Here is a 27,073-nt window from a genome sequence, read left to right on the forward strand (position 1 = left end):
CGCTGGCACATTGCCTATTCCCATATGGATGCCACAGACGTGCCCGCGGTCCCGGGTCGCGCCGACGCAACGCCGCCCCAGGACACGACCGCCGACATCAGCAGCCATGCACCGCACTGACATCCCTGCGTAGGTGGGTGCCTGGCCCTGACACCACCAGCAGTGGGGAAGGGAGAGGGGGGAGGGCTCGGCACCGGCAGGGAGAGGGGCAGGGGGTCGGGGAGCTCACTGGCTTCTCCCGCACAGAGAGTGGGAGTACCAGACGCTGTTTATACCACACGCACGGAGCGGTGTTCTCTCCTTCATCACAGTACGCGGAGGAGACGGAGAAAACGAAAGGAAGGGGCGGTATTCGCCGCGCCGAGGTCACGGAAGCGGAGCAAAGGAGGCGATAAGGCACGGGAATGAGGGCCTCGTAGAGGGGCGCACATGCGGTCGTGCCGCAAGCCGCAAGCGGGCATCAGCGTCGACCACAGGCCCCCTCACCATCACTGCCACCACTGTCTCACGTTTCACCACGCAGTAGGGGAGGACAGCATTCACCCAACTCAGAAGTTACCGATCGCGTTGTCCACCTCTTGCGTGAGGCGCAGCATCATCTCCTGGTTTTGCACGTCCAGCGGTACGTAGCCGACAAGTCCGTAGCCCTCAACCACATCCATCAATAGCCGGGTGTAGCGGTACACACGGCCGCCGTGCTTCGGCAGATCAATCGTGGTCAGCTGCGCATCTTCGGCGCGCTCCTCAGGCGTCAACTGAGGCACCGGCTGCGCAGCGGTCACGAAGTGCTGCGCCATGCGATGCTCATGCCGGCGGCGCTGCAGTTGCCGCCGCCACAGCCGATCCATGTTCTCGGAGAGCATCGCGGACGCTTTGAGGTAGGTCTCGCCATCGTCGCCGGTGTCCTCCAGCACCTCGGCCGGCAGCGTGTCCCATTTACTCAACACGTTTACGTGTGGCAGCTCATGATCGATCATCGTCGCTAGTGACAGCACACACGAGGAGACGTACGTCGGCAGGTCGCGCGTCGCAATGCCAGCGTCAACAAGGTGCACCGTACACAAGCTACACTGCAGCCTCTTCGCCAGAGCACGAGTGAGAGTCGGCATGACTTGCGCGTCGACGTAGAACTCCACCTGCCCAGGGCAGTCGATGAGAAGGTACGGTGCTCTTAACGTCTTGGCACCGGTGGCGGTCATCTCCGTCGCCAGAACCTCCTGCACGCGTCGCTCTACCGCCTCCTCCACCGTGGAAAGGACCCAGTCCACGTTTGCCTGCATCACTGCAGCGCAGAACAAGTATGTGCCGTTGGGGCCCAGCCCCTCCTCCTGCATAACGGTGGCGTGGTCAACGAGTTCGCGGATGTCGACATCGCACGGGTATGGAAAGATGTCCTCGTTAGCGGGGTCGAGGTTCATCATGACGACTGGTCGGGTCGGGTCGTACACGCTCAGGAACTGCCGCTTGCCCTCGCAGTACGTCGTCTTGCCGCTCCCTGGCGGGCCGCATACGAGCTCACCAAACATGAATACGTGTTTTGCCGTTGTTTTGGCCTTTGTGTATCGTGATAGGAGCGTATCCACGCCTGTATGAGGCGTAAAGGGGTGTGTGTGTGTGAGAGCGGGCAGGAGCGCACCCCAGAGCGTGACGTACGTGTTCCGTTGCGCTCAGGCAGGATAGTCGAGCAAGCCTGCCTGCCAAGGGGCAGGGGCCGCGCATGTGTATACGCAGCGGTCCGTCGACGTGCCCATGTGTCCACGAGTGTTCCACGATGGTCATCACAGACACGAGCGAAAAACGAAAACAAAAAAGGGGGCGCGTGGGCGGAAGGCGCAGGGAGAAGGGGAGGGAAGGTGAAGGCGGGGAAAGGCTGTTGGCGACAGAAGCGAGCACGCAGGCGCGGCTAAGTACTCTCTGTGAGGCATGGGCGGGTGTGGATGCCCGCGTCTGTTTGTACGCGTATGCTGATGACGGCATCCATCGACTTTGCCAAGGCGCATGAAAGGGGAAAGGGGGCAGTGGCGACGAGCGGGACGTGCGTAGCTGCCGCCTGCGGCCTCACCACTCGCGGGTCTACTCCTCCGTCTCCCCCTGTGTCGCTGCCCGATACCTTTGCTTCCATTTAGAACTCACTTATCTGCCCGCATTGCACCGACCCGTCTTCCGCTGCTGCCCCTCCCCTCAAGCGCCCCACCAACCCACTCACTTCCCCCCCCCTCACACAGCAACCCGACGCTCTCCCGGTCACTCAACAAGCACGCCTCGGTTCACCAGAGGCACACGCTGTGCAGCGAGGAGCAGGAGAGCGCAGAGGAACACAACACGAGGAGAAAATGAAAGGAGCGAGGAGGGCAACTGCAAAGTTCGAGTCACGCACCCGCATGGCATCGTGTTACACGCAAACCGACGCAACCAGTCACGAGTACATAGATGACGAAGACGTGTGTGTGCGTGTGTGCGTGTGTGTGTGCGTACCGGAGGTAGCTGCTGCACATCATTAATGAACACTCTCGCGCATATCCTGTGCCTCTGCTTGGCTGTGATGTCACGCCTCCTCACTCCACCAACCGACCCACTCACACACACACACACACGCTTCACAACGGGGCCAGATTCATGTTCTTCAGCATCGTCAACATCAGAGAACAGAGACGAGGCGCGGCGGGAAACCCTGGGAAGGGGAGGAAGGAGGGACGGCAAGCGACTTGGGGGAGGGAGAGGGGGGGGAGCTACATCGGCAGGGATGTGGGAGTGAGGCAGGCAGAGAAAGGGCAAAGGGGGGTTGTATGGGTGCGAGTGAAAAAGTCGAACGTCACTACTCTCTACCCCCACCGTCCGCTCCCGCTGCCAGGCGCACGAGATCTGCTGTGAGACCTCCCTCACCACACGAAGAGCTTATCACCACGCCATAGGCGCGCACGTGAAGCGCACCCGTAGGGGTGTTTGATGGCGCTCACACACAAACACACACTTGCCGCCAGCATCATCGGTCGCCGTGGTCGTCGCCACCTGCGCAGAGAGTTGTGGGTGTCTGCAGGCGCTCTTACTCGTCGTGGTGCTTTGCCAGTCTTTCTCGGCTGCATCATCACAGGACACCCCCAACGTACATGTTCGTTTCTGCGTCCCACATGTTTTGCACGAGATGCGGCTCCCTCGCCGCCCGCCGCGACACGTCCCGCCAGTTCCGCACATCCGACGTGGCCTTGGCAAAGTAGTGAAGCAGTTGGGACTCCATTGTCGATGGGGAGGCGTTGGCGTCGAGTAGGCCCACAAATGTGGCCGAGGCTCGCTGGAAGAGCGGCACGACGCGCGTGGCGAAGAGGGTAGCTGCTTTTGCGCAGTTTGTCTCGGGGCGGATGGGGTTCACAATGTAGAGGTCATCGGCTGGTGGCTTGGTGAACGTCTTCTGCTGCACGTAGTCGATCCCGAGGCGGCGGAAATCAAACTCGGTGCCGTAGTACTTGAGGAAGCCGGCAAGAAGGGCGCCAATGCTCCGCTGCAGCTCCGCCGAGAAGCGGGTGCGCACGCACTGCTGCAGGTACCAGAGAACGAGCAGTGAGATCGGGAAGGAGCCGAGGCCGCCCATGCTTGGTTCGTCGAGGCCGCAGCTGTTCATCAGCGCCTTCACGAGCACGATCAACGGTCGCGCCATCTCGTTGCCTGGTTCGCAGAGCAGCTTGCACAGGTAGTTGGAAGACACGCAGCCGCTCTGTTCGAACGACAGATCCACCTTTACGTCATCGCGACGGTGGCGGCACTTCACTATTGGCACCTTCGCGTGGGCAATCGAGGTTACGTGGGTGAAACTCTGGCTCTTCCGCATGCGCTCCGCCACGATCCGAACAGCCGTCGAGAGGGGCCTCTTGAGACTCTTCGGAGGCACGGAGCCGGCGGCCGCGGAGGCGATTGTAAGCATCGCGCAGGACAAGCTCTCCGACATGGCACTAGCGATGTGCTCATCGCTGCTGAGCATGAGGACGCAGTCCACGTCACTTGCCGGTATCACGAGCCCGGTGCAGAGGCTGCCGTATATCTGGATATCCATGCCGGCTCGCTGCATCGTCGTACGGATGTCATCGATGACGCGCAGCTTCGTCTCGCGATCCTCGGACGTAGGGGAGAGACAGTAGAGGAGCTCGATCAGCTTCGCGTCGAAGGCAAGGATGCATCTGGCGAGAGAGGAGGGGGGCAGCAGCGACTGGACAATGTGAGATGAAATCCCCAGCGAGGATGACAAGACTGGCGAAGGGCCCGAGGCTGCTGCCACGAGCACCGAGCCGGTCTCTGTGCGAGGGCGGCGCGCGCCGGAGCCAGCGCTACAGTGGCCATCCTCGTCATCCGCGCTCGAGCCACCGCTGCGTCGGCGACGGCTGCCGAGGTGACGGTTATCTTGTGGCCGCGGTGCGCCATGGGTGCGGCTTGAGTACACGGCACTGTGCCCGTTGTGCGACGACCGTGGGTGCCGCTCATTCATCGCCTTTCCGGCGTCGTGACCCGCCGGATGAGGGAAGAGCTTGTTCGCCATGTTGACAGCCCGCTTGCCCGTGCTGCCGCGGCGAGGAGTTCGATCTAGCTGCTCGTGCGAAGTTGCCGAGTGTGACCCTCCCGCTGGTGTGGGGGGCTCTTTTCGAGCCGCCGGCATACGACTGGGGTGGTTGCAAGGGAAAAAATGTGGCAGCGCGTTGTCGCCGCTCAGCGAGCTAGCCAGCGGAGCTGGGACGTCAGACGACGACTGTGCCGGATGCCCCTTGGAGGCCGGATGTGCATAAGATGTGCCTCTTGTCCGCGGCTGGGCAAAGCTGCTACTCAGCTGATGCGTGATGGTGCGCTCTGTGGCTCGATCGAGAGACGCAAGGTCTTCGGGATTCATCCATGTGCGAGAGATGACGCGAGTCGTGAGACGACAAGGCCTCTGTGTGTGCGCGTGTGTGAAGGGGGGAGAGGGTACCCTTGTTAGCAAGCGTTCAAGGGCACACGCGTGCGCGGACAAGAAAAAAGCAAGAGACAGAAGTGTGTGTGGGGAGGGGGAGGGGAGTTAGAGATAAGGAGAGGGGTGATGCCCGTCGGCAACGGGGCCTGTTGCCATGGAGATCGTTGTTCTCATTTGCAAGCGCGTATTGGGTGCGCGCCTCAGTCAGCATGAGATAAAGCACGGTAAGCTTTACCCCGCGGCCCCCCGCATGCTCCGCGTCCCCTCTCGCTGCTGCTGCGTAACCCGCAAGCCCACACGAGTGAGGGCGTGCGGCGAGAGGCCGAGCGGCAGGCAGCTGCGGAGGGACAGACAGAGCGGAGGACCTGTCATGAGGTGAGCGCGGATGGAGAAGGTGCCGTCGGAAGGTCCAGGCAGCCAAGCTGCATTCAACAACAACGTTCTGCAAGAGAAAGAACGCACAACGAGACACGTGCTGCATCGCACATTGAAGAAGAGGAAGCGCAAGCACCCAGAGCGTCATAGGCGGAGGCACACACACACACACACACACACAGAACGAGTTACGTGGGCAAAGCAGTCCACGTGACAGACATGTTCAGGCGGCGGCGAGCGAGTAGACAGAGAGAGCGAGGACGGGGGCAATGGGGGAAAAGTGCACGCACCCGACATATACACGCGCTCGCAACTATGCCACATAACCTTCGAGTGCCTCCGCAGACGCGAGAGAGCTGTGCGCAGGAGGGAGGAAGGAGGGAGAAGTGGGTGGGAGGAGGTAAAGAATGGAGGCACTACGAGCACCCTTCTCCCCCGTGCCGCCTCAAGCAAGGTGCCACTTGGAGGTAGCGCAGGGCACAGAAGGGGGAAAGAGAGAGAGGCGGACGCTGTGCAGCGTTGTGAGGCATACCGTCGTGGCAGTCGCTACGCAGCGCCAGCAGGCGCACATGCGAACAACAAGGACAGAGACCCTCGTGTGTGTTCCACGGAGGGGTAAAGAAAAAGGAGGACAAGCAGAGCGAACATCGACAGGGGAAGGGGGAGTGCGTGATGCACGACCTTTGACATGACTCGCCGAGAGGAGACGCCATGGGAAGGCGGGGCACATGGACGCATACTCGGTCTCCTCCCCTCCTCCTCTCTCTCTCTCCTGCCACTGTTGGGGTGCCCCCCCCCACCACCACCACACCCATCCATACATCATCCCCCCCCCCTTTTCATCTATCATGCGTCCCGCTCCCATTCGCGTGCTGTCGCGTTCCTTCTCGAAGGCGCAGAAGAAAGAGGAAACCCAAAAACCATGTTATGTACATCGGCAGCAACCCACAGCGGCAGTCACTGCAACGCAGCGCTCACCTCGAGCTCAGCGAGGCAAGTCACGAAGAAACGGGCAACGTCATGGACTCAGCACACACACACAACCACAAGCGGTCACACTTCCGTGTCGTCTGACCCGTTGGGACCTATGCGCTCAGGAGGAGGAGGAGGAGGAGGAGGCAAAAGAGTAGGGAGAGGCTAGGCGGTGCGAGAGCCATCACCACCGCGACGGGGTCCCTCTCTGCCCGCTGCACACTGCCGTTCTCTCATGCGGCGGCCGTCGGTGCAGCGGCAGACAAGGCAGTGTGCTGCTGATAGGGACGTTGTTGTTGTTGGTAGAGCGCCGTCTGCGGACCTGCTACGCGGTTATTGGCCAGTCGCTCCTCCAGCAAGTTGTCCAGCCTCTTCTGGGCAACGCGTGAGATGTTGTTGCCGTTCGTCACCAGTGCCACAAGCTGCGCATTCCGCACCGCTGCATCGATGAGCTGCGAGGCACCCTCCTCGCCGATCTTGTTGCAGGAGACATCGACGACGGAAATTGTGATGCCATCCGTGATGTTCTGTGCGAGGCGCACCGCGGCCTCGTCGTCGAGGGCGTTGTCGCTAAGGTTGATTTCCTTAAGGGACATGGACGTGCTGAGCAAGCTAGCAACGCGCGCGCCGCCGCTAGCGGTCAGCCCACATGAGCTCAAGTCCAACTGCTTCAGAACGCTGCGCTGGTGGGAGGTGAGAACCTGCGTCAGCTCGTTCGCTCCTACCGGGCCAACCTCGTTTCCGGAGAGCGACAGCACAGCGAGGGAAGTGTTCTTGGCAAGACCCTGCCGCGCAATCGTCCTTACACCGTTTGCCGTGAGCGTGTTCAGGCAAATGTCGAGTTCCTCGAGGGTGTCATTGGCCTCGAGCATCGCAGCAACGGCGCCGGCGGCCTCGTCCGTGGCGTGGTTGTTCCCCAGTGTCAACCGCCTGAGCTCCTTGTTCGTCTTCACGGCATCACAGATGGCCATCACGCCAGTTGGACCAAGATAGTTGCCATGCAGCTGCAGAACCCGCAGTGCCAGTACAGAATTGCGTAGGATGCCGGCAAGCCACTCCGCGCCACTCGGGCCTAGCTCGTTTACGGAGAGGTCCAGCGACGACAGGTACGTGTTGCGCTCCAGAGCTTTCGCGGTGAGCGCCGCCCCCTCAGGGCCTAGCCTGTTCGATGCCAATCCAAGCCGCTTGAGCGCCGTGGACATGGAGACGGAGCGCAGCAGGCGATGCACGTCGCTCGCGGATAGCTGATTACCCCGGATATCGAGAACCTGCAAGCTGTGTGACAGGTTCACCACCCCAGCCAGCCCGTCGCACCCCTCCTTGCCGATGTCGTTGTAGCAGATAAACACCTCCGTCACCGGTGAGGATTCGAGGCAGGAGGCAATCTTCACCGCCCCCGTAGGCCCCAGTTGGTTATCCATGAGGTCGATGGTGTGGATAGGGGTGTCGGACTCGCGATCCAGCAGAGTGCCGCAGATGCTGTCGAGCTGCTGCCTCGAGATCTGCCGCCACGGAATCTGCATGCGGCGGCGCCTATCGCTGACGCTGCTGCCGATGACCGCGAAGGATGCCTGTGACTTGGTGCCCTCAGAAGTCGGCACAGCGGCAGGGATGATGCCGCCGGTAGACGGCGATATGCCGGAGGAAGCTTGCATCGCCTTGGCTGACATGCCGGGGGAGGGGGGGGGAATAGAAAGTTCAAGCACCACCTTCTATGCAGATGTGTGCCCCTGTCCTCAATCAATGACTTCACTCTTCAAGCGATTTGTGCAGTGCTGGCGGTGTAAAAACTCGCAGAGTCCGATGGACGCGCGGGTGCGGAACCGGCTGAGACCTCAAGCGCCTTCAGAGCGTCTGAGCGGGAGGGGGGCAGTCGGAGGTAGAGAGAGGGGTAGGAGTGAGGCGGGGCGCAAAGACAAGCGACAAGGAGTGACGTCGCTCAAGCTGTTCTCGTAGGTGCTCGAGCTGCTGACCACGCGATGCGTTGCAGCAGAAGGTGCATTGAGATGACGTGCGGATGAGCGGTCGCTTTAGCGGAATCCGCACCATCACGGGGGAATGGGAGGGAGGGAGGGGGGTTGGTTGGCCTGTGGTGCTTACGAGTGTCTCGAGTGCACCGTCCCAACAGTTTGTTTGGGGAAAGACAGCAGAGGCGCACGCTGAAACATAGGAATAAGCCAGAGAACAAATACCCATCCAGACAAGGAGACACGCGCGCGTGCGCATGTATAATGGACAAAGGATACAAGCCGGAAAAAAGAGGTGTGGAGAGGACACACAGCCATCCCGAGAACGGCGCTGATGCCCGCCATCGCACACTCCACCCGCGGTGCGCGGAGATCGGGGGAGGGGGAAGGTGAGCGCTAGAGAAAGTCAGAGAAAGAGAACGTCACATTACCGTTCAGCCCAGCACTACCACTGCAACGCGCACCCCACAGAATATGCACACATGAGTGAGAAGCATCCAAAGAATAAAAAGTCATACGAATCCGAGCATGAAGAGCATACAGGCGTCCTTTACCGAGCGATGGCGCGAGAGGGGAGGGAGGGGGAGGGACAGTGCGTACGCAGACCGCGGGAGGTGCAACACCTAACGCGTAAAGTCCACGCGCGCTGCTGCAGAGAGAGAGAGAGAGAGAAAGAGAGAGACAGCAAAAAATGCATGACGAGCAGCAAAAGATGCCCAAAGAAGCGCTTGTGCACGCCCGTGCGTACGAGCCGGTGTGTGCGCACAAGATGGAGAGAGACGGAAGCGTGTCTTCCGCTGTGCTCAGTGAACAGAGGAGTCACCGGAGATTCAGCGTGGGGCACGGGTATACATGGCGCCGTTTTGACACGTCGCGTCCATTTGCCGTTTTGGCTATCCCATCTGTAGCGGCCTCTGCCGATGCACCCGACGACGTTGCCGGGGTACTTCGTGGTTGGCCAACGCTGCCTGCTAGGAGCCAGCAGCGGCATCCACCTCCGGTGTAGGGGGAGCAATGTGGTGCACATCCTCGAAGACCACACTTCCCTCCCCCCCCCACACACACACATCCTTGCTTTCGTCATTCTCATCGAAGCTATCTTGAGAAGCGTTCGCGTGGAAGTGGGTGTCGTCCTCCTCGCCGTCAGCCACCACGCTCTTCGAAGACGACTGCGAGGTGGCGCCCACGAAGAAGGTTACCGTTTTTTTCCGTGGTGGTCGCCGCAGTCGTGCGGTGCAGTTCAGCTGCAGCCGCAGCGTGTCGACGGTCGAGACACCGGCCACAGGTGTATCATCCCAGTGATCGTCGCTCCCTTATGTCGGCGGTAAGGCGGATGTGCCTGTGCTGCCGGTGTGACTTTTCGCTCCCCACTTCACATCCTTGGTGCACGAGGCGGCGGCGAGAAGAGTGATGTTCACGCGCTGGGAGGCGTGGGGGAGGCCATGCCACGCCCAACGGCGACATTGCACATGCGCAGAGGCGAGGAAGCTTCAGCAGCACTGCCGCCCTTGTCTGGCACCACCGCGACGGAGCCGCTTGGCGGCGGGACCAGAGGCGGGATTCAACTCTGTGCTCGTCAGCGCCGCGCACATCGGCGTCAGCGGGACATGCGAGAAGAGCACACGCGCCTCCTCGCCCTCACTCATGGGAAACACACGGTACTTCTCCGCCTCCAGCTGCAACTTCGCCAGATAGCGCGTCTCCATGGAGCTGTGAGAGCGGTAGTAACGCCGCTTCAGGCAGCAAATGTGGAGGAAGCGGGAGCCACTGCCGGCCTTGAAGCGCGGCGGCATCGACTGGCCATCGTGCAGGTGCAGGAGCAGCCGTTCACGGATACTGCTCCACGGTGGCAGCTCGCCCGTCTCGAATCCAGGTCGCGGCGTTGGCACGTAGAAGTAGAAGATGACAAACCTGTACGACTCTGGCACGGCATGAATAATATGAGGCACCAGCACGAAGAATGCCACGACGGTGTCGACCATGAGGATCGTCAACCACCACATCACGTCTACGTCCGGCTCGTTGACCGACGGCAGGAACCAGACGCGCGTTGTGTAAGACGCGAAGAGCATGCTCAGGAAGAAGGACAGAGCAAACGTGAAGGAGGCACTCCCGAAGAGGAAGTTGTTGCCGGCGAAGCTGATGAGCAGCGCGTTCACCACGTTCACCAGCGGAATACATCGAAGGCAGAAGAGGGCACCGTTTAGCGCGCTGTTCACGAAGAAGAGGTCGGTGAGGACCGTGCCGATCAAATTCTTGGTGGTGGCGGCCGCCAGAATGGCGTGGATGACAAAGATGGCGGCAAAGAAGAGCGGCACCGGCGAGGGCAGCTGCATGCGCACCGCCAGCACCTTCATCTCCTCGGAGAATTCGACGAAGGAAGAGGTGTTCACGTAGACGGTGCGGCAGAACAATCCCAAGTTGGCCGCCAGCAGGAAGGCGAGGAGCGCCATTCGCTTCGTGATCCCGTGCCTGGCCAACCCGGGCTCGTAGCTCATCAGAAGAGCTCCGTAGTCGTCAAACCGATAGACAACGTGCTTTTCATGCAGCATACTGTGCATCTAGATGATCTCGCGCGAGTGCGGGAAGGCCTGCAGGTTCTTGACGGCCTTGTTGGCGGCCTCTGGCACATGGTGGTCAAAATAAAGGGCGAGTGTCAGCAAGTTCTGCGTCGCGGGGGCTGTGCGGGTAGCAGTCGGACAGGAGCACCGCCTGGCTCAGGGAGTGCTTCTCACCACGGATGATACTCAGCTGAACCTGGAAAAAGCTCCGTCAGGCGAGAGTGCGGGTAGAAGTGTAGCACGCGCCGCACCACGTCCTGCCATGTATCGAATATCGCTTTGATGAGAATCTCGCCCTCCCGCGGCGTCGCGTCCTTCTTGCCCTTGGCCTCCTTGCTGGTGGGGCGCGACAGGCACGCCTTGGCCGCCTCCAGATCGGCTAACAGGAGCGCCTGTAGCAGTGCAAATCCGACGTGGCAGGCAAAGTAGTACACATGCAGCGGGAAGCAGTCGGAGAAGGCAAACTCGACGGAGCCGATCACCTCGTCCACCGTGGCGACAGCGCAGCACGCGTCATCCCAGGCGCCGCACAGCTGCCCGACGCGGTAGAGATACACGGCGCGGTTCATTGGGAACGGGATCATCTGTCGCGTGGAAGCGTACAGGGGCAGGCCTGACAAGTATAACAGGCAGTGCGCATCGGACTGCGCCCTGACGCGAATGCCGCCAGCGCAGAGACCGCCGAAGAAGGCAGGGCACACCGCGATGTACGCAAGGAGGTGCGGCGACAGTGTCACCTCCAGCACCGACGCGGCGTCCTCCAGCGCGGTGGCGGCCATCACCACAACGCGGCGCAGCGTGTCCAGGAGCAGGGCATCATCCCTGTCACTGTCGACAGAGCTGCTGCCGCACGTTCGCAGAGCCTTGACCGTCAAGCGCGGCCTTTGCCACCTGGAGCGCCGGCTCCACCATGCCCAGGTGCAAAAACGTCAGCGCGTGCACCGACTCCGTTAGAACGTGCAGGTGCCCTTGCATGGCAGGCGAAAACGAACGAGGCGAGACAACGTGTGCGGGCGTCGACGTCGTGTCCGCAACGATGCCTGTGAGGTACGCGGTGGCATTCATGACTGTCTTGTTGGCAGCCGGCAGTGGCAACCCGAAGAGCGCCAGCGCACACCCGACGTGGTAGCTCAGAGAGTCTTCGGCGTAGTCGAGAAGGGCGACGGCGTCCTTGCCAACCTGCAAACGCTCACCCGCCTGCACATTCGACCACGCGCGCACGAGGAGGGCGAGGCGGCACTGGTACTCCTGTTCGCCAGTCACGCCCGCCGCAGCCGGCAGCGATGACCGTCGTGCCGCTGAGCGGGTCGAGTGAATATGGTGACGCGGCAGTGGCCCCGCCTCGCTTCCAGCATCCACGGACATCCGTCGCGCGTTGGCACGGTCGTGGCTCGCCTCTATCGACTGCGTCATCACCCTGTTTTCTTTCACCCAGTGCAGAAAGAGCGACGCCGCCATCATGCAGGTTTGGAAGCGCTGCGTGTGAAAGGCCGCCACCGCCGTGATGAAGAAGACGTCCCACTCTGCACAATGCGAGAGCAGCAGCGACGCGGCCTCCTCCTGATCAAGAGGGCGCACCGCGGCGGTGAACCACGCAGAGAGCGCCCTCAGTGCTGACGAGGAGGCCGAGAAGCAGCACGAGCCCCTGATCGCTCGGTTTTCCAGCAGGGGGCTGCCGTAGGCGATGTCACCGCCGCGTCGATCCTTAGGCCACGACAGAGACTGGGCCCTGCTGCCTGGCAGCCCTCTCGCTATCAGGCTGGGGTAACAGTTGCCGCCGTTTCCTTCCGTCGTCGCTGGCGTCGGGAGCCGAGTCGGGGCTGTCGCCTGTGGTGCCGTAGGGGTGGCGCCCCGATCGCGGGTCTTGCTCGGTGGCGCAGCTTCTCTGCGCGACATGGTTTCCAGTAGCCTGTCGGCTGACGTCGTCTCGCACGGCGCGACAAAGCAGCGAAGCCACACGTTGGACGGAACCGCAAATCCGTCACTCGCCGACGCAGCGCCAGAGGCAGTGGCATTGGCAGCCGATTCGGCAGGGGTCTCTCGGTCGGTGCTTGTGGGGTAAGGCAGCACTGCAATCGGAAAAACTCAGCCCCTCAGCACAGTCCTGCCCGTCCACTGCGGACAGTATAGTGCTAGTATGGCCACAGACACTGTCATCGCCGTAGCAAGCTCCTGTGGTCGCCTTGGGCTTGCTGGAGTCCTTCGGCTTGCGACACTTTCGACCGCTGGAGCTCCCGCAGTGAGTGCCGTCCGATGTGCACAGTACCAGCGCCACCGTGTACCAGCGGTGCACCTCGACCAAGCTCATGAGTTGCATCGACTGCAGCACCACGTTACACACCTCCTCCTCGGTCACTTGCATCGAGTTCACGCCGCAGCGCGGAAGCTGCAGGCCCCCCTATCGACGCGGGACTGCGCGCGGTGCTGGAGCCACTCCAGTAGAACCGCGTTGGGCTGCTCCGCACAGGAGGCACAGGAGAGGAGGCCCCTGTGCCGCTCGTGCAGCACGACGCAGGTTGCAATCACGCATGACTCTACAAAGAAACCCTGCTTCGGGTCGCCGCCGAGGATGCAACTCGCCGCCCTCGCCACCACGTCCTTGACCGTTTCGCTCAGCTGCTTTGCCTCCACAGCACAGCCCGCAGCAATGGCGTAGCGGAGCTAAGCGGGGCGGAAACAGGTCGGCACCGGATCAATCATCAACGAGGGCATTGGGCTGTTCGTGGACGGCGAGGAAGGCAGGGATGGGGACCGAGGAAAAACGCTGTTTCACACCGCGATCGCCTCGGCATGCACGGGGTATGGCCACGCCCCTGCACTGTATCCACCCTGTCCAGCATGCGGCTTTTCGTGACGCTCCTGTGGCGAGTACGAGCGAGGTGGTCATACACCACAGCGCTCGAGACCCATGGCGTGGGTGGTGCGCCTGACATTTGCGACGCTCTGCGCCGACTCGTAGATGAGGGTACGGCTAGTGTAAGACAACGGCGCCCGTTCCGCGCCCGTTGGGGACGGTACGCTGCACAGCGTGTGCGGCATTTGCCATGCACATGACCGAAGAGAGAACAGCACAAGCCAAAATGAAAGCCGATGTGAGCGAGGGCAACACGCAGAGACCCGGGATGCGGTCGTGGAGGCGGGGACTGGGCCACGGATGGCTAATGAGAGCCCCGAACTCACGCAGAAATACTCACTTGCGCGAGAGGCTCCATTTTCGGCAGGGTGAGCCAGAGGGACGCCAGAGGAGGGGGTGGACGAGAAAGGCGAGCCGAACGCAACCGGAAGATAGGTAATGGGTGCATGTGTGCGAGGACGTTGAGCATACAAGCAATCAACTCCTAAGGCAAACCATGGAGAGTGAGCGAGAGAGACGAGCAGAGGGCTGAGGCCGCCGTCGATGGGACAAGGAAAAGGGAAGACAGCATGCAAGAAAGAAAAATATGGAAGACGTGCAGGCACCCACCACACTCAAGGACCTGCATAAGGCGGCGGCAGGAACACGTGACGAGAGAGATGCGCACACAGAGAAAGACGGAGATGGAGGTTGAGTAGGGTGAGATGGATAGGTCTATCCCCCCCCCTTCCTAGGTGAGCGCGTCTTTATGAACAGAGACGCTGCGCACAGACTGCACCTCCTGGGACCCTCCACGAGGTGCCCAAAGCCTGCCGGCGCAGTCTGGGCCTCCTCTCGCAGCTGTGTTTCGTGGAAAGGCACGTCTCTCGCATGCCGCCGGTGAAGAGGAGAAAGTGACACAATGGTCGCGTGCGATGTGCGTGAGCGATGGGAAATGGGCACCACTGCTTGAGTGAAGAAGTCCGCCGGTAATGCCGTCTCTCAATCTCCGAAGAGAGCCAGAGTCCGAAACAACAATGAGGTGCGTGTGCGCGGAGAGGGAGAGCGAGAGGGGCAGGGAAGAATGAAGAAGGTCGGAGGTGGGCGAAAAGTGAAAGCACAGGTTATCATCATAACGCAATCCGTGAGCGGAGAGAAGAGGAGCAGTGGGTGTCGGGGTGTGGGGGAGGGGACATTCTCGTACAGTGCAGGGGGCTCCATTCCCACCCGCGCTTGTGTGCTCGGCTGTGCGACATCTGGCGTGTTGCGCCCCCCCCCAGCACATGAGCAGGCGTCGGTCGCTCCCATTGTCTTTTGTGGATGTGCGTTCACTGCCGAATGTATGTTGAATGCATGGGTGTGGGGTGTCGGAGAGATGTCGTCCGGCCGCGGCGTTGCGGCACGTGGCAGGCAAAAGGTCCCCCTCTCCTTTTCCACGCCGCTGCTGCGGATGCGGTGGAGGAGGTGCGAGAGAGAAATGGGCGAAAAGGCGCGCACACACACACACACCGAGAGACCCTCCCCCGCGTGGCGTGCTGCCCTCATACGGCGGCCCCCTGAAGCCGGCGCTGCATCGCCTCCAACATCTGCGCCATGTCCGCCATACCGGCTTTGGTGCTGTCGTGTCGCTGCAGCTCGCCAAGCAGACCCAGCGCTGCTGAGGCACCCTCCGCGAGAAACACGCGACGCACCAGCTCGTACAGCTCCGCACTCGTGTATGATGATGCTGACGCTGTCGCAGCGGCGGCCGGCGACACTGACATGGCAGTGGGAACAGAAGTGTGTTGTTCAGAAGGTGGCGCGGCACCGTCGTGCTGCGCCGACAATCCAGCAGACACAGCATGAGCCGCCAGTCCAGTCGTGCGTGGCGTCTCCTCGGGAACGTTGAGTGGCGCAGCGTTACCGGGATTTCTGCCATGGACCGCGTTGCCTGCATCAGGCCACCAATGCCTTCTCGCATGCACCATTGACCGTACCGCAGGACTGCAGTACTCGAGCAGGCCGGCAGCCACCTCAGCCGATACGCCGTACGCCTGCACGACGCCCCACACAAAGTCGAAAAGAGGCTGAAGCAACAGGCTCCACACCTTCCACGCCGTTGCCGTCGTCGCCGAAGATGTCCTTCGCGCTGCGCCTACTTCCACCGTCTGAGCCAAGTGGGATGCGCAGGCCTGCAGCGCCGATACGTTGCCCACAGCCGCCACGTCCTCCATCGCGTGTAGGAGAAGCTGTGCGCACCCGTGCAAGAACGCCACCATCCGCCTAGTGGCCACGACGCCGCCACCACGGGCATCAGGGCAGTCCCTGCACCCGGCCAGGAGCCCACTCATGCGCAGGGCAGCTGAGAAGCCGGCGACGACGGCGACCGCGCCGGCTGTACTCGCTGCCTCCCCGCAGAAGCACGCGTGCAGAAGAGCGTGCAACGCGTCGTGAAACGCAACTGTAGCCGCGGGGTAGTACAACGCCGCACCGTCCGCATGGGGCCCCCGACCAAGAGCCACATCCAAGGCAGCAGCAGCAGCAGCCGAAGTCGTTCCGTGTTTGTACGGATAGTTCACCTCTAAAAGCACCGCCTCGAGCGCCGTCTCCAGCGGCGACTCCTCCTCAGACGCCACTGCTGACGGCGACGCCTTGCCGAGGGAAGAAGCGGTGGTGCCCTGCACCGCTGCCCTCCACATACTGACCTCGTTACCGCCTGCCATCAGACATGCGTGCGGGAACAGAGCACTCAGCGCGTGGGCGGTCCACTGCAGCGTCGACGCGGCCTGGCACGCTCTGCCAGTAGCCGTGCCTGCTCCTCCGGCGACTCCGCTACACTCGTTGGGACAGAGTTGGAACAGTGATGTGCACGACGGCCACACAGACGGGAGGCGCACCGTCGCTGTCCACGCGCAACGAGCATCGCCACTACTGCTGATGGCAACGTAAAGGGTGTCGCTGAGGTTCTCGGACGCTACCATCGAGTCCGGCGTGTCGGCAGCAGAAACTGCGCAGACGAGGCGCAGCCGACTCGACGGATGGGCGAAGGACGGCGGCAGCGACGCGAGAATCGAGGAAGAAATCAGCGGCACTGGCAACAAGGGCGAGATGGCCGCGTCGAAGGCAGCAGCAGCGGTCGTCCCCATTGCCGTGAGGGAGAGAAACAGAAGCTGCAGCGGACTCTGCGAACGCGAGCAGTAGACGAAGCGATCGCCAACGGCTGAGGTGACTGTCACCGGGCTCATCGCGGAGGTCATGTCCCACGGTTCAGCTGCACCCACGCTCCTGTGCCGGCACAGCAGCAAGAAACCGGCATGACCACCGCATGCCACGTACTGTGCGTCGTGGAGAGCGTGCGAGGAATTCAGCTTCACTGCACTGATGAGAGTCGGTTCCGCGTCACCGTGCTCCCCCACCGCGCCTGTGCCTGTGGGGACGCTCGCCACGCAGAGGTGCGAATCTGTTCTGAGCAGCCACACACCTCGGTTAGGGCTCATGGCCAGCACCGAAGAGGGGCGGTGCCGGCGACGGCGACGGCTTCCCTCGCCCGAGACGAGCACACCCGATACAGCGACAGACGGTGTTGTGGCGAGTGCCAGCGCCCTTTCTATCCATGGAGAGTGGCGCCACCGGTCGGCGAATCCCCACGGCGGTGCGACGAGGAGCGCGCCGCCGCACACATAATCACGGGGTTGAGAGACTGCAATCGATTCTGCGGCAGCGGACGCGTCAAGCTTCGAGAACAGCAGACGAGTCCCGACGCGGCATGTGTAGACGACAGTCATAGATGGGTCTTCTTTGCCCGCCAAAGTCAGCGCTTCGTGCGCCCCGTCGGTCATGAAAGGCCCAAACACCAGCATGTGACCTTCACTAGTGTAGAGCACGAGCTCCGAGACGACAGGACGGCAGCACGGCGCTCGGCTGGCGCCGCGTGCGGGAAACCTCAGACGATACCACGCCCCTGTAACGCGGCAACGCAGCAGAGACCGAAGGACGCGCTGTCGAGCTGGCGCACCGCGCAGCCCAAGATGAAGGAGCAGCGGCTGCAGCGCACCACTTTGCTGCTCTCCATCGTCCAGAGAGAGATAGCTCCCGCGCAACACCAGCGTCGCCGAGGCACCGCTGTCCCCGGTGGACGCACACGCAGATAGTGCAGCGTCGTGAACGAACGCATCGGCCAGCAGCACAGCTGCGTCCCCCATTGGCATCAGCGCCACGCGCTGCACGCTCTCGCTGACGACGCGCAGCGATGCATGGTAGGACACCCTATACTTCTTGTGCCGCCTGCTGACCGAGGGGCGTAGCAGTACGAGCGCACGACGGCACCGCTGCGGAAATCGAACGAGAAGGGCGACAGTCGGCAGGCTCCTGGCCACACGCGTCGATCTCATCTCACTGAGGATGGCAAGGTACTCAGGGGCGCAGCAGACCGCGTCCGCGGAGCAACAATTCGCCTCTGCAGCACTGGCAATCGCCGTCTCCATGGGTAGGCCGCCAGTGCCACCGACGGTGCTGCTCTGAGCGCTCCTGCCTCGTGCACTTTGACCTGACCACGCGCTTGAGAAAGTGGCAGCTTTCACACGAGTGCTGCAGGTGCTCACATCCGTGGCGACAACGTCCGCAGGAGAAAGCGGTAGTGTGATGAGTCCGTCGGGCAGCTCACAGAGGCCACGAGCGTTACAGCAGGTGAGGCGTGCAAAGTGCGGTTCCGACTTTCTCACAGTGACGCCATGGCATCCACCCAGGAGATCGGCAAACCTGCCTCGTGAGAGAGAAGGATGCACCTGGATGAGCACGTCCAACGTGCACGTCACTGTTGCAGAGAGCCAAGCGGGAGCGTCAGCACCACAAGAACTGCCTGCTGCGGTGATGTCGTGTGCTTCGTTGGCAGATGGCGCCGCTTCGCAGGAGCACGCACTTGAAGCAACGCAGAGCAGGGTGGCGTCTTTCCGTGACGAGTCGCTAGACGGAACGGATCCCAGGGCATGATAGAGGTCGCACGGACCTGTTTCTACCGCGATAGTCTCCATCGGGCTTCAGCTACGCGGCCACGTACACAAGGGAGGTTTGCTTGCGTCTCTACGCGTGCGTAAAGGAGGGGTCTATTATGCTGGTGGCGGCAGCGCTGCTTCCGTGGCGGTTATGTGGTCACTATTGATATGCAACGCATGTACCGCTTCTACGTGCGTGTGTGTCTGTCTATGGTAGGTTTGTCTATGTGTGTGTGTGTGTGTGTGTGTTGGGGGGCGGGGGATCGATCGCTGTATCTCACCAGAGGTGTGGGAAGCCCATCCACAGCAGCACGCATGCACACACACACACACACACACACACACACACCAACGCAAGGGGGAAAAGAGGGGGCGAGAAAAGTGCAACGGCACCGTCACGTTGCATCAACACGTGGGCGCGCGAGGACGCGGGAGTCTGTCAGTCTCTGTATTTGTGGGTGGGTGTGTATATCTCGCTCTCACGGCGGCACACGGCCAAACGTAAGACAAGAGGCGGCCAATAGGAGAAGGGAACCGCAGTAGCAGCTGCCATCGCAACAGCACAGCGAACGTGTAAGGAGGAGGGGAGTCCAAAAAAAGGGAGAGAGAGATCGCATCACATGGGTCGGTGCAAGGGATCCGTACACACCTCCACAATATGCGTGGACAGGGAGTCCCTGAACCCCATCCAACTACCCTGGTAGGGCATCACTGTACAGGTCGACGACATCCTCCCTACGGTCTCCTCTCACCGATTTCTCGCACAGTGAGAGAGAGAGACATCTGTATTCTCTGTTCACTTGCCATCGTTGTCGCCCACACGTTGTGCTGTGGGCCATTCTTCTTGTGCAATCAGACTTCTGCGTTGGGCGAGAAGAAGGGCAGGGGAAGGGAGGCTGAGGAGAGGACTAGAGCAAGCTAGGAGGGGCAGTAGGGCGCGGAGCTGGCCAGCGAGTTGGTCAGAACGAAGCGCCCATTCGCCGGATGGATCGCTGTGGGATGCCCCTCTCTCCCTCCGATCAACGCGTGACTCGCTCGCGTCCTCGTCTCTCTCGCTCTTCCGCCTCACACCGCACATGCCAAACCCGAAAAGGAAAGGAAGACAAAAATGTAGAGAGGAAGACCTGGTACAGCAAGAGAGAACACGCGCGCCAGACGCAAGCGCACCCGTGATAGCTGTACGTGATTCCGGTATCGCTGCTGCTGACCGCTGCTGCGACCGAGGTAACATCACGCTGCAACACAAGAAATATGAGAAGAGGCAAGAAAAAGCAGTGAGAGAGCGTGGGAAAGATGCGGACAGGCGCGGCGTCACGAAGTTGGACAGGACGGCCATGGGAGGCCAACAGTGCGGTGCAAGGAAACACAAGCCGCTCCAGCCGTGAGCGGCGCGTGGCCCTCATATGCTCACCAGGCCAGCCTCCACGACAGGGAGCAGATACCCACACATCCTATGTCACCTGCATGCACACGCAAACCCTCACACGGCCCACCTACCCCTCCTTTCGAGCGGTGCTCCCGTCCATCATTCTTCATCCACCCACTTCAGCTTTCCGCCCACCGGCTTAAGGGCTGACAGCCTGCAGAATAACGTCAGTGTTATAGTTGTCCACATCAAGGATGCGCCGCCCCACGTCGCGCAGCCACGTCCGCAGGTTGGTCAGCCGGTTCCTATCCACCACCCACGCATCCAGCGGCAGGCGCAGTTTACCGCCGAACGCCTCGCCGCTAAAGGGCTCCCGCCTTGTATGCGCCTGCATGAGTTCCGTCATGGACTCCACGCCCCACTTCTGCTGCATATACGTGTACTGCACCCCGGCATAGAAGGCCTTGCGGCAGTCACGTTGAAGGGCCTTGCCTTTCAGGGACAGCGTCGGCCCCGTAGCTGCCTTGCGAAGCCCCCCCAATCGACCCTCTGCATTGCCATCGTCGTCGACGTCGTTCATGGCTTGGTTGACGCAGTCGAGGTCGAAGGAGATGACCTGGTCGTTCATAGCAGCGTTGCGGTCTTCAACGAAGCCGAGCAGGTGGGCACGCCAGCGGTAGTCCGTGTCGTCGTAAAGGATAGGAAAGAAATTCTCGTCAAAGAAGCCAACCGCCAGCACAGCCAGGCGAGAAAGAAAGACGCTCGTGTACTCGCCGCGGCTGTTGGCGAACATGAAGGAAGTGTGCCCCACCATCAGCTCCGCGCGCCTGGACGGGGCCATGTACCGAACACGGTCCGGCAACAGCGCCGACGTGACGACAACCGGCTTGCGGTCATGTTGCTGGGGCAGCGGGGTACCCGGCAGAAGCGGCGTGCGCAAGCCGTCGGGCTGCCGGATCAGCGGTGTGTACTCGTTCGGCTCTGTCGCAACCTCCTTCTCCAGAGCTTCGATCATATCCGTGTCCCTCGCCGTCGTCTTGTAGGCGCCTGCCACAGCCTGTTCAAGGGACGAGAACAAGAAGCGCACGTCGTTGTGCACAATGTGGAGAAAGGGCACCTCGCTGAACGGGTGTCTGAGGGCCTCACGCAGACCGGCATTGACGGCGCCGGCGAAGCCGATGTTTTCGGGGAACTGGAGAACCGTCAGCCGCGTCGTGAAGGCGAACATGCGGCGCAGCAGGCGGAAAAACGGCGTCACCTCTGGCGTGTCGCCATTTTGGGCGAGTACGATGTAGCGGTAGGGCATCGTCAAGTTGCAGATGAGCGCCTTGAGATCCTGTGTGTTCTCCAGAGTGACGGAGATGAGAAACGGCGCGTACCGGTCGGAGGCGAGGTCGTCCCGCTCCACCTCTACTCCCGTCTCGGGGCTGACGGAGAGACGGGCGCCAAGACAGCGCGCGAACTCGATAAACGAGATTCGGCGCTCGTGAGGGCGGAGCGGAAAGACATCGAGGACGTCGAGTTGCGCGAGCTCTGATACGTATCGGCTGTGCAACTCGTCTGCGCCGCGCTGTGGTACCTCCGTGGGTTGTGGAGCGTCGGAGATGGAGTGCGTGGACCCCGTTGGGGCCTCTCCCGTGGCATGCGCGGCATTGCTCCTCTCGTCTACAGCGGGACGCGGTAGCGGTGCCGCGGTAGTGATAGAAGTAAGAGTGCCAGGAGGGGCGTCGGTGAAGGGGAGAGTGAAGCTTGGCGCCCCTGATGTTGCATGCTCAGTCGATCGAGGCGACAGCGACGAGGGCGGCACTGGCGCCATCGAAACCGTGGGCTGTGTTACGTCGCTTAAGGAGGCGTGAGGCAGCACGAAGAGGCCGAGCACAAGGTACCCTAACACGCACGCACCGCCTAGAAGAATTGGTCGTCGATGGCGCTTCTCGTAACGCAGGCCACGGCGGGCGGGGTGTAGTCTGCCCTTCATGGTTGCGCTTACATCGGCACGGAGATGCGCGCGCTCGTCTTGCGGTTGCTTCCTCGTCGGCGCCCCGCAAAAGCCCACAAAAAGGGGGAAGGAGGGGTGCAGAAAGGAGTCGGCGTGCTGAGCCGTGCTGTCGAGAAGAAGAGGTGGTGGCGGAGAACAGCGAGAAGTGACGAGATTGAAGTGCATTACCTAAAGGCGGCAGGAGGCGGAGGCAGGCAGACGAAGGACCACCTCAGCGCACCGCAAAGAAACACGGGGGAGGGGGGACAGTTGGAAGTGCCTGCTATTGACTGTAGGCCACCACACGCGACGCAGGTGCCTGCAGGTGCGCAGATACAGCGCATGGCGCCGAATCTGCGCCGCGGCATAATGGAAAATGAGAAAACAGCGTTCGAGAGCCACCCGTCATCCCCGCGTTGGAGACGCAGTGGCCCTTCACATGCTTGAGTACGCGTATGCTGGCATGGAGGGAACGGATGAAGAAGAGGGGCCGACTCAGCGTGCCGTCCCTGCGTGCGACACGACGATGGAAGCATCAGCGGCTCACACGCACGCATACACGACAAGACAGGCGCGACTACGCAACGACACGGGCAGGAGACGTGTATGGCAAGCAACGGGGACAAGGAGAGCGAGAGAGAGAGAGATGCGTTAGAGAAGATACCTTCTATGAGACACAAACACAGAACCAAGAGAGGATGGGGGCGACAAGACGGAGAGTCCACACACACGCACGCACATCGGCGCACACATGTAGAAGACGCGAGAGGGAGAGCCGTCGTTGTGGCGGAGGCAGCGCATGTACGAGACAGAGCGGCAACGCGCGCAGACGCCAGTATAGGGCTGGCGAGCGCGAGGCGAGTGTGTACGTGTATCTATGAGAAAGCGAGGGAAGGAATGCGGTAGGGCGCGCAAACGACGACGATCGAAGAGATTTGCCAACACGCCGATGTGCACGGCGCGTGCGTAGCCAGCCGGGGGGGTGAGAGGCAAGGCAAAGGGTGTGTGTAGATGCGCTGCGCTCACTCTTGATGAGCGAAACCCTGCAGCTGCACGCAACAACGGCGAACACGGCAAAGCAGAGAGGGTGCTCTTATCACTGTGGCTGGGCCTCCTGCTGCTGTTTACGCACCGCCTTTTCCTTTAGCAAGCGGTCGTAGAAGACTTGGTTCACCGGCACCGCCGCCCACGACGTGCCGACAAAGACCTTGTGCGCCACCGCCGTCTCCACGCTGGCCACCACCGCCGGGCTGGAGGACTCATGCGCGACAAAGACGTAAAGAGCGTTGCCGGGGTGTGCAAAGGTGTCGAGCGGCTCCGCCTGCGCATCCCACTGCTGCGCCGTCACGCCGACCATCGTCAGACCACGACGATCCGCCAGGACGGTGGAAGCCGCGACAACGTCGTCTGTGAACTCCACAGTCAGCGACGGTGGCGCCTCAAGCAGCCCGTCCACATCACGAAGGGCAGAGGGCAGCACGACAACACTGCAGCCGTAGCGCACAGCAGCTATGAAAACCGCGTTTGCCTCCCGCACATCGGCCACTCCTGCCACCGCAGCCACGACTTCACCGCGCAGGGTAGAATCCTTCACGGAGATGAGTCGGCCGGCCCTGCCGACCTCAGAGAGCGCCTGAGGCATACGCGGAAGTGGCGACACTGACGGGGAAGCAGCAGGCAGTGCTGGTCCGGGTGTTTCGCCCGCTGGTTTGTGGTTGCCCTCTGCAGGCCCCCGCGACGGCGACACCGACACCAGCGACGAATGTGCTACGTCGACATCAACGTCTGCAGCAAGTGCCTTGCGACCTTCCTCGCTATTCTGCGGCACCGCGGCATCAGCGATGTGACGGTGCGTCTGCGGCACCTGCGTCGTCGAGCGGGAGCGGTCGTGCGAGTCGCCGGGGTAGTCGCCCGGCGAGCTGGGAGAAACGCCGTTGGTGTGCGATTCACCCACACGCGGCACTGCAGGGGATACGCTCGTAATGGTAGCGATGTTGACCGGTGGTACTACGAACGGCACCGGCTGCGCGTTCGACCCGTCGCCGGTGGCGCTGTGGCGGCTCATCGTGGCAGACGCCGTTCCGCGCGAGGTTGGTAGCATATTCATCGACGCCGACTGCGCGCTCAAGTTCCCTGCTGAGGACGACAGCGCCGGGATCGGACTGGCGTCCATGATCAGCGACGGGCGTGCCGGTGACGGGGTCTTCACGTATGTGGAGGCAGCATCAACATTGTCGGCGTCCTGCCGTGGTCGCAGTATCTCCGTCAGGTTCGCGGAGTTTGGCCGTACATGCTGCGCCACCTTGAAGACGACTATAGAGAAGATAGGCAGAAAGAGCGCCACCGGTATCGCTGGCCCCGTCTTTTGCCACGACTGCCACACCTCCTGCACGCCGGTGTTCACTTGCTCTGCCACGGTAGCCGCCGCCGCGGCAGCGGACTCCCGCTCCTGCCTCTGCATCACCTCCGAGAGCACTGGGATGCCGTGACGGCGCAGCATCCACGCGGCCGGCACCTCCATCAAGCTCGGCAGCGATGCTCGTACATCGCGCAGCCACTCCGGCACGTTCAGGTACCCGGACGGCAGGCTCGAGCAGGCACCGGCGCAGCTCGCGGCACTACCCGGGCAGGCACCTAAGGAGGAATCGGCGATGCTCGCGCCGCTGTCGACGAAGCGCTTGGCAAAGGTCGTGGCTAGTCGGCAGATGCTCCCGACGGCGCCGCTGCCGGCGGTGGCGAAGGCGAAGTAGTAGAGTGGACGCCGCAGGAAGTGTAGCGTGGACCGGATACCCACCACGTATTCGTTCTCGTAGTAGAGCGAGGCGAAGGTCGAGCTCAGCTCCGACTGTGGGGAGCGCAGCGCAGAGTCGCCGTAGGACAGGGAGCCGTAAATGCTCGAGTAGTCCTCGTCGTCGTAGCTGAACGCGTTGGATGCAGCTCCACCGTTCGAGTAGTAGCTGGCGGTGCCGGTGTAGTCCTCCGAGTGCACATGCATGCCGCTCGTGCGCGAGTGGGAAACATAGGTGCGACTGACGGAACTGTAGTCGAGTGAAGAGGCGGCGTCTTCGGAAATCTGGCTGGACGGGTCATAGTCGCCTTCGTCCTCTTCGTCCGAGTAAATAGACATTGAGCTCTCCTCTATATCAAGCGGGATGGAGTCGTTGAGGGAGCCGACCCCCGCGCCATCCTTGACTTTGCTCATGGTTGGAGTGGCGAGTTCGCTTCGTCTGGGTGTCTACTTTTCCTTTCTCGCGCTCAGCGAAGGAGGTGTGTGATGAGTGTGAACGCGTTCGAGCTTGCGCGGCTCGCGGCTGCGCAGTGGCTGCCCGGTATACGTGTGTGAGATCCCTCCCACGTGGGCCAGTATACACTGACGGGAAGACAAGGCGGGTTCGGAGTATTCTATGCACACGAAAGCAGCGACAGCGTACGTGTTCGTGGTCGTGTAACCCCTTCGTGCGCGACTCTCTCTCTCTAATCTCCGATGCGCAGAGCCGAGAAACAACTACACACACACACACACATATATATATATATATACATACGTGTGTATATATGCACATATATATGTGAGAGAGGAGTGAAAGAAACAGATCAGGGGGAGGGAGTGACACTTGGGACGCTGGAAAGGGATCGTCGTACATGTATGCACGTGTGTGTGTGTGTGTGTGTGTGTGTGCGTGCGTTTTCTGCCGTGCATCCACACGCACGCGCGCACGCGAACACGAAAAGGGAAGGAGATGCGCGAGGATGCGGTCAGGGGAGGGTGAAACAGACGAGAGTCACTGACAAGCGCTCTCCATGCTGCGTGGCACGCTCACCTTTGAGCGCACCTCTCGCTCGAGAGCATGCCCCCTCCTCCCCCTCCTCCGCCCCTCGACATTACGCACCAATAAGGCATACGCACGTGCTCAGGTTCAGGGGATGCGGTGGCACACGTGAGCGCGACTTCCCCTCTCGTGCCTCTCTCTGCGCACCCCACGTGTGCACAGAGAGGTGCGCTGCACCCCATTCACATGAATAGGTTATGTACGCCCGGATGCATGTGCGTCGATCTTACTTTGCACGGCTCTTTCTGTTGTTGGGGTGAGAGAAAGGCCCTCCTCCTCCTCCCATCCCATCCGCTTCCTTCGCAGAAAACAAGTATTCAAGTGCGCACACACACGAGTAGGCGCGCCGTACTGGTATGGAGCACGCGCTCACTGGAAACGGTATCGCCTCCACGGCACCGTATACACAGATCGCCAGTGATAACAGCAGCTGAAGCGCCGTCGGCCTCGCACCGGATTGGGGGCAACCCGCTCGCCCACGCTCTCCGCGTCCGTGGCTAGTGTGTGCACTTCTCCACCTTTCGTAAAAGTTCCGTGTACACTGCCGTGCTACGAATCTGCGGGACCAGAGAGAGCAAGCCGCCCGTAAAGTGCCCCTTCGCCCGGCTCCCAATCAGCGTCAGGATCGACCCGCCAGGCTCCATCAGCTGCACCACCACAGCGTCGTGGTACTGAGCGGTGATGTAGGTAGGGGTACCGAGCTGCAACTGCTCTAGATTTTGGAAGTACCGCGCGCCACTAACGGTGACGTTGCTCTCCATTGGCAGCTCGTCCTCCTGACCATCGCCGCTGCCGCTTACACCGTTCACGTCGCCGCCCATCGCGCCTGGCGTGCCAAAGCAGGCGAGAATCGTGTTGCCCTGCTTGTCAGACACCACCACCTGCGTCAAAAGGCACATGTGGATGAGCTGGTTAAAGTACTGCTCTACTGCAGTGCCTGGTGCGTCCATCGTGGCGGCGACACACACGGAAACGGTGCCGGCGTTGTTGAGAAGTTGACAGAGGGAAAATAGCAAGGGAAGCAAGGACGAGAGAGTGAGATGATGCTCTCGGTATACTGTGCAAAAGTGTTGGCGCAAGTGTGCGGGCGCGCACACACACACACAATGAGTCAACGAGGCAAACACCCTCGAGTGATGCTGCTCTGCGGTGAACGTGGCGTGGAGGCAAGAGGGCGAGAAAGGGAGGTGGAGATGCACATGCAGGCGCCCACGCAGAGGGTGAGGAACAGGAGGAGGAGAGAAGCAGCCAGACGTGTGCGCTGAGATGTAGAGAAGAACCGCAGGAGGGA

General features: G+C 61.5%; 7 protein-coding genes and 1 pseudogene across 8 annotated transcripts; all 8 read right to left on the reverse strand.

Moving 5' to 3' along the window:
- Window positions 1-548: 548 nt before the first annotated feature.
- On the reverse strand, window positions 549-1,526 carry LMJF_26_0480 (conserved hypothetical protein; the record flags this gene model as incomplete). Its single annotated transcript, XM_001684003.1, has 1 exon — window positions 549-1,526. One exon carries the CDS (start codon window positions 1,524-1,526, stop codon window positions 549-551), a length of 978 nt encoding a protein of 325 aa, XP_001684055.1.
- Window positions 1,527-3,085: 1,559 nt separating this feature from the next.
- LMJF_26_0490 (DNA polymerase sigma-like protein) lies at window positions 3,086-4,525 on the reverse strand (the record flags this gene model as incomplete). The annotated part of the gene is made up of 1 exon (XM_001684004.2): window positions 3,086-4,525. The coding sequence occupies one exon, from the start codon at window positions 4,523-4,525 to the stop codon at window positions 3,086-3,088; it is 1,440 nt and encodes a 479-aa protein (XP_001684056.2).
- Window positions 4,526-6,510: 1,985 nt separating this feature from the next.
- Window positions 6,511-7,800, reverse strand: LMJF_26_0500 (conserved hypothetical protein; the record flags this gene model as incomplete). Its single annotated transcript, XM_001684005.1, has 1 exon — window positions 6,511-7,800. One exon carries the CDS (start codon window positions 7,798-7,800, stop codon window positions 6,511-6,513), a length of 1,290 nt encoding a protein of 429 aa, XP_001684057.1.
- A 1,934-nt stretch (window positions 7,801-9,734) lies between these two features.
- LMJF_26_0520 lies at window positions 9,735-12,266 on the reverse strand (annotated as a pseudogene). The gene is given in 3 exon segments: window positions 9,735-10,805; window positions 10,808-11,629; window positions 11,631-12,266. Coding segments are annotated over 3 exon segments (2,529 nt in total).
- A 2,913-nt stretch (window positions 12,267-15,179) lies between these two features.
- LMJF_26_0540 (conserved hypothetical protein) lies at window positions 15,180-18,647 on the reverse strand (the record flags this gene model as incomplete). Its single annotated transcript, XM_001684006.1, has 1 exon — window positions 15,180-18,647. The coding sequence occupies one exon, from the start codon at window positions 18,645-18,647 to the stop codon at window positions 15,180-15,182; it is 3,468 nt and encodes a 1,155-aa protein (XP_001684058.1).
- A 1,526-nt stretch (window positions 18,648-20,173) lies between these two features.
- On the reverse strand, window positions 20,174-21,790 carry LPG1L (galactofuranosyltransferase lpg1-like protein; the record flags this gene model as incomplete). Its single annotated transcript, XM_001684007.1, has 1 exon — window positions 20,174-21,790. The coding sequence occupies one exon, from the start codon at window positions 21,788-21,790 to the stop codon at window positions 20,174-20,176; it is 1,617 nt and encodes a 538-aa protein (XP_001684059.1).
- Window positions 21,791-23,048: 1,258 nt separating this feature from the next.
- LMJF_26_0560 (conserved hypothetical protein) lies at window positions 23,049-25,154 on the reverse strand (the record flags this gene model as incomplete). The annotated part of the gene is made up of 1 exon (XM_001684008.1): window positions 23,049-25,154. One exon carries the CDS (start codon window positions 25,152-25,154, stop codon window positions 23,049-23,051), a length of 2,106 nt encoding a protein of 701 aa, XP_001684060.1.
- A 1,125-nt stretch (window positions 25,155-26,279) lies between these two features.
- Window positions 26,280-26,732, reverse strand: LMJF_26_0570 (conserved hypothetical protein; the record flags this gene model as incomplete). Its single annotated transcript, XM_001684009.1, has 1 exon — window positions 26,280-26,732. The coding sequence occupies one exon, from the start codon at window positions 26,730-26,732 to the stop codon at window positions 26,280-26,282; it is 453 nt and encodes a 150-aa protein (XP_001684061.1).
- Window positions 26,733-27,073: the final 341 nt, after the last annotated feature.

Source organism: Leishmania major, chromosome 26 (assembly GCF_000002725.2).
Source record: "Leishmania major strain Friedlin complete genome, chromosome 26".
Taxonomy (NCBI): Eukaryota; Euglenozoa; class Kinetoplastea; order Trypanosomatida; family Trypanosomatidae; genus Leishmania; species Leishmania major.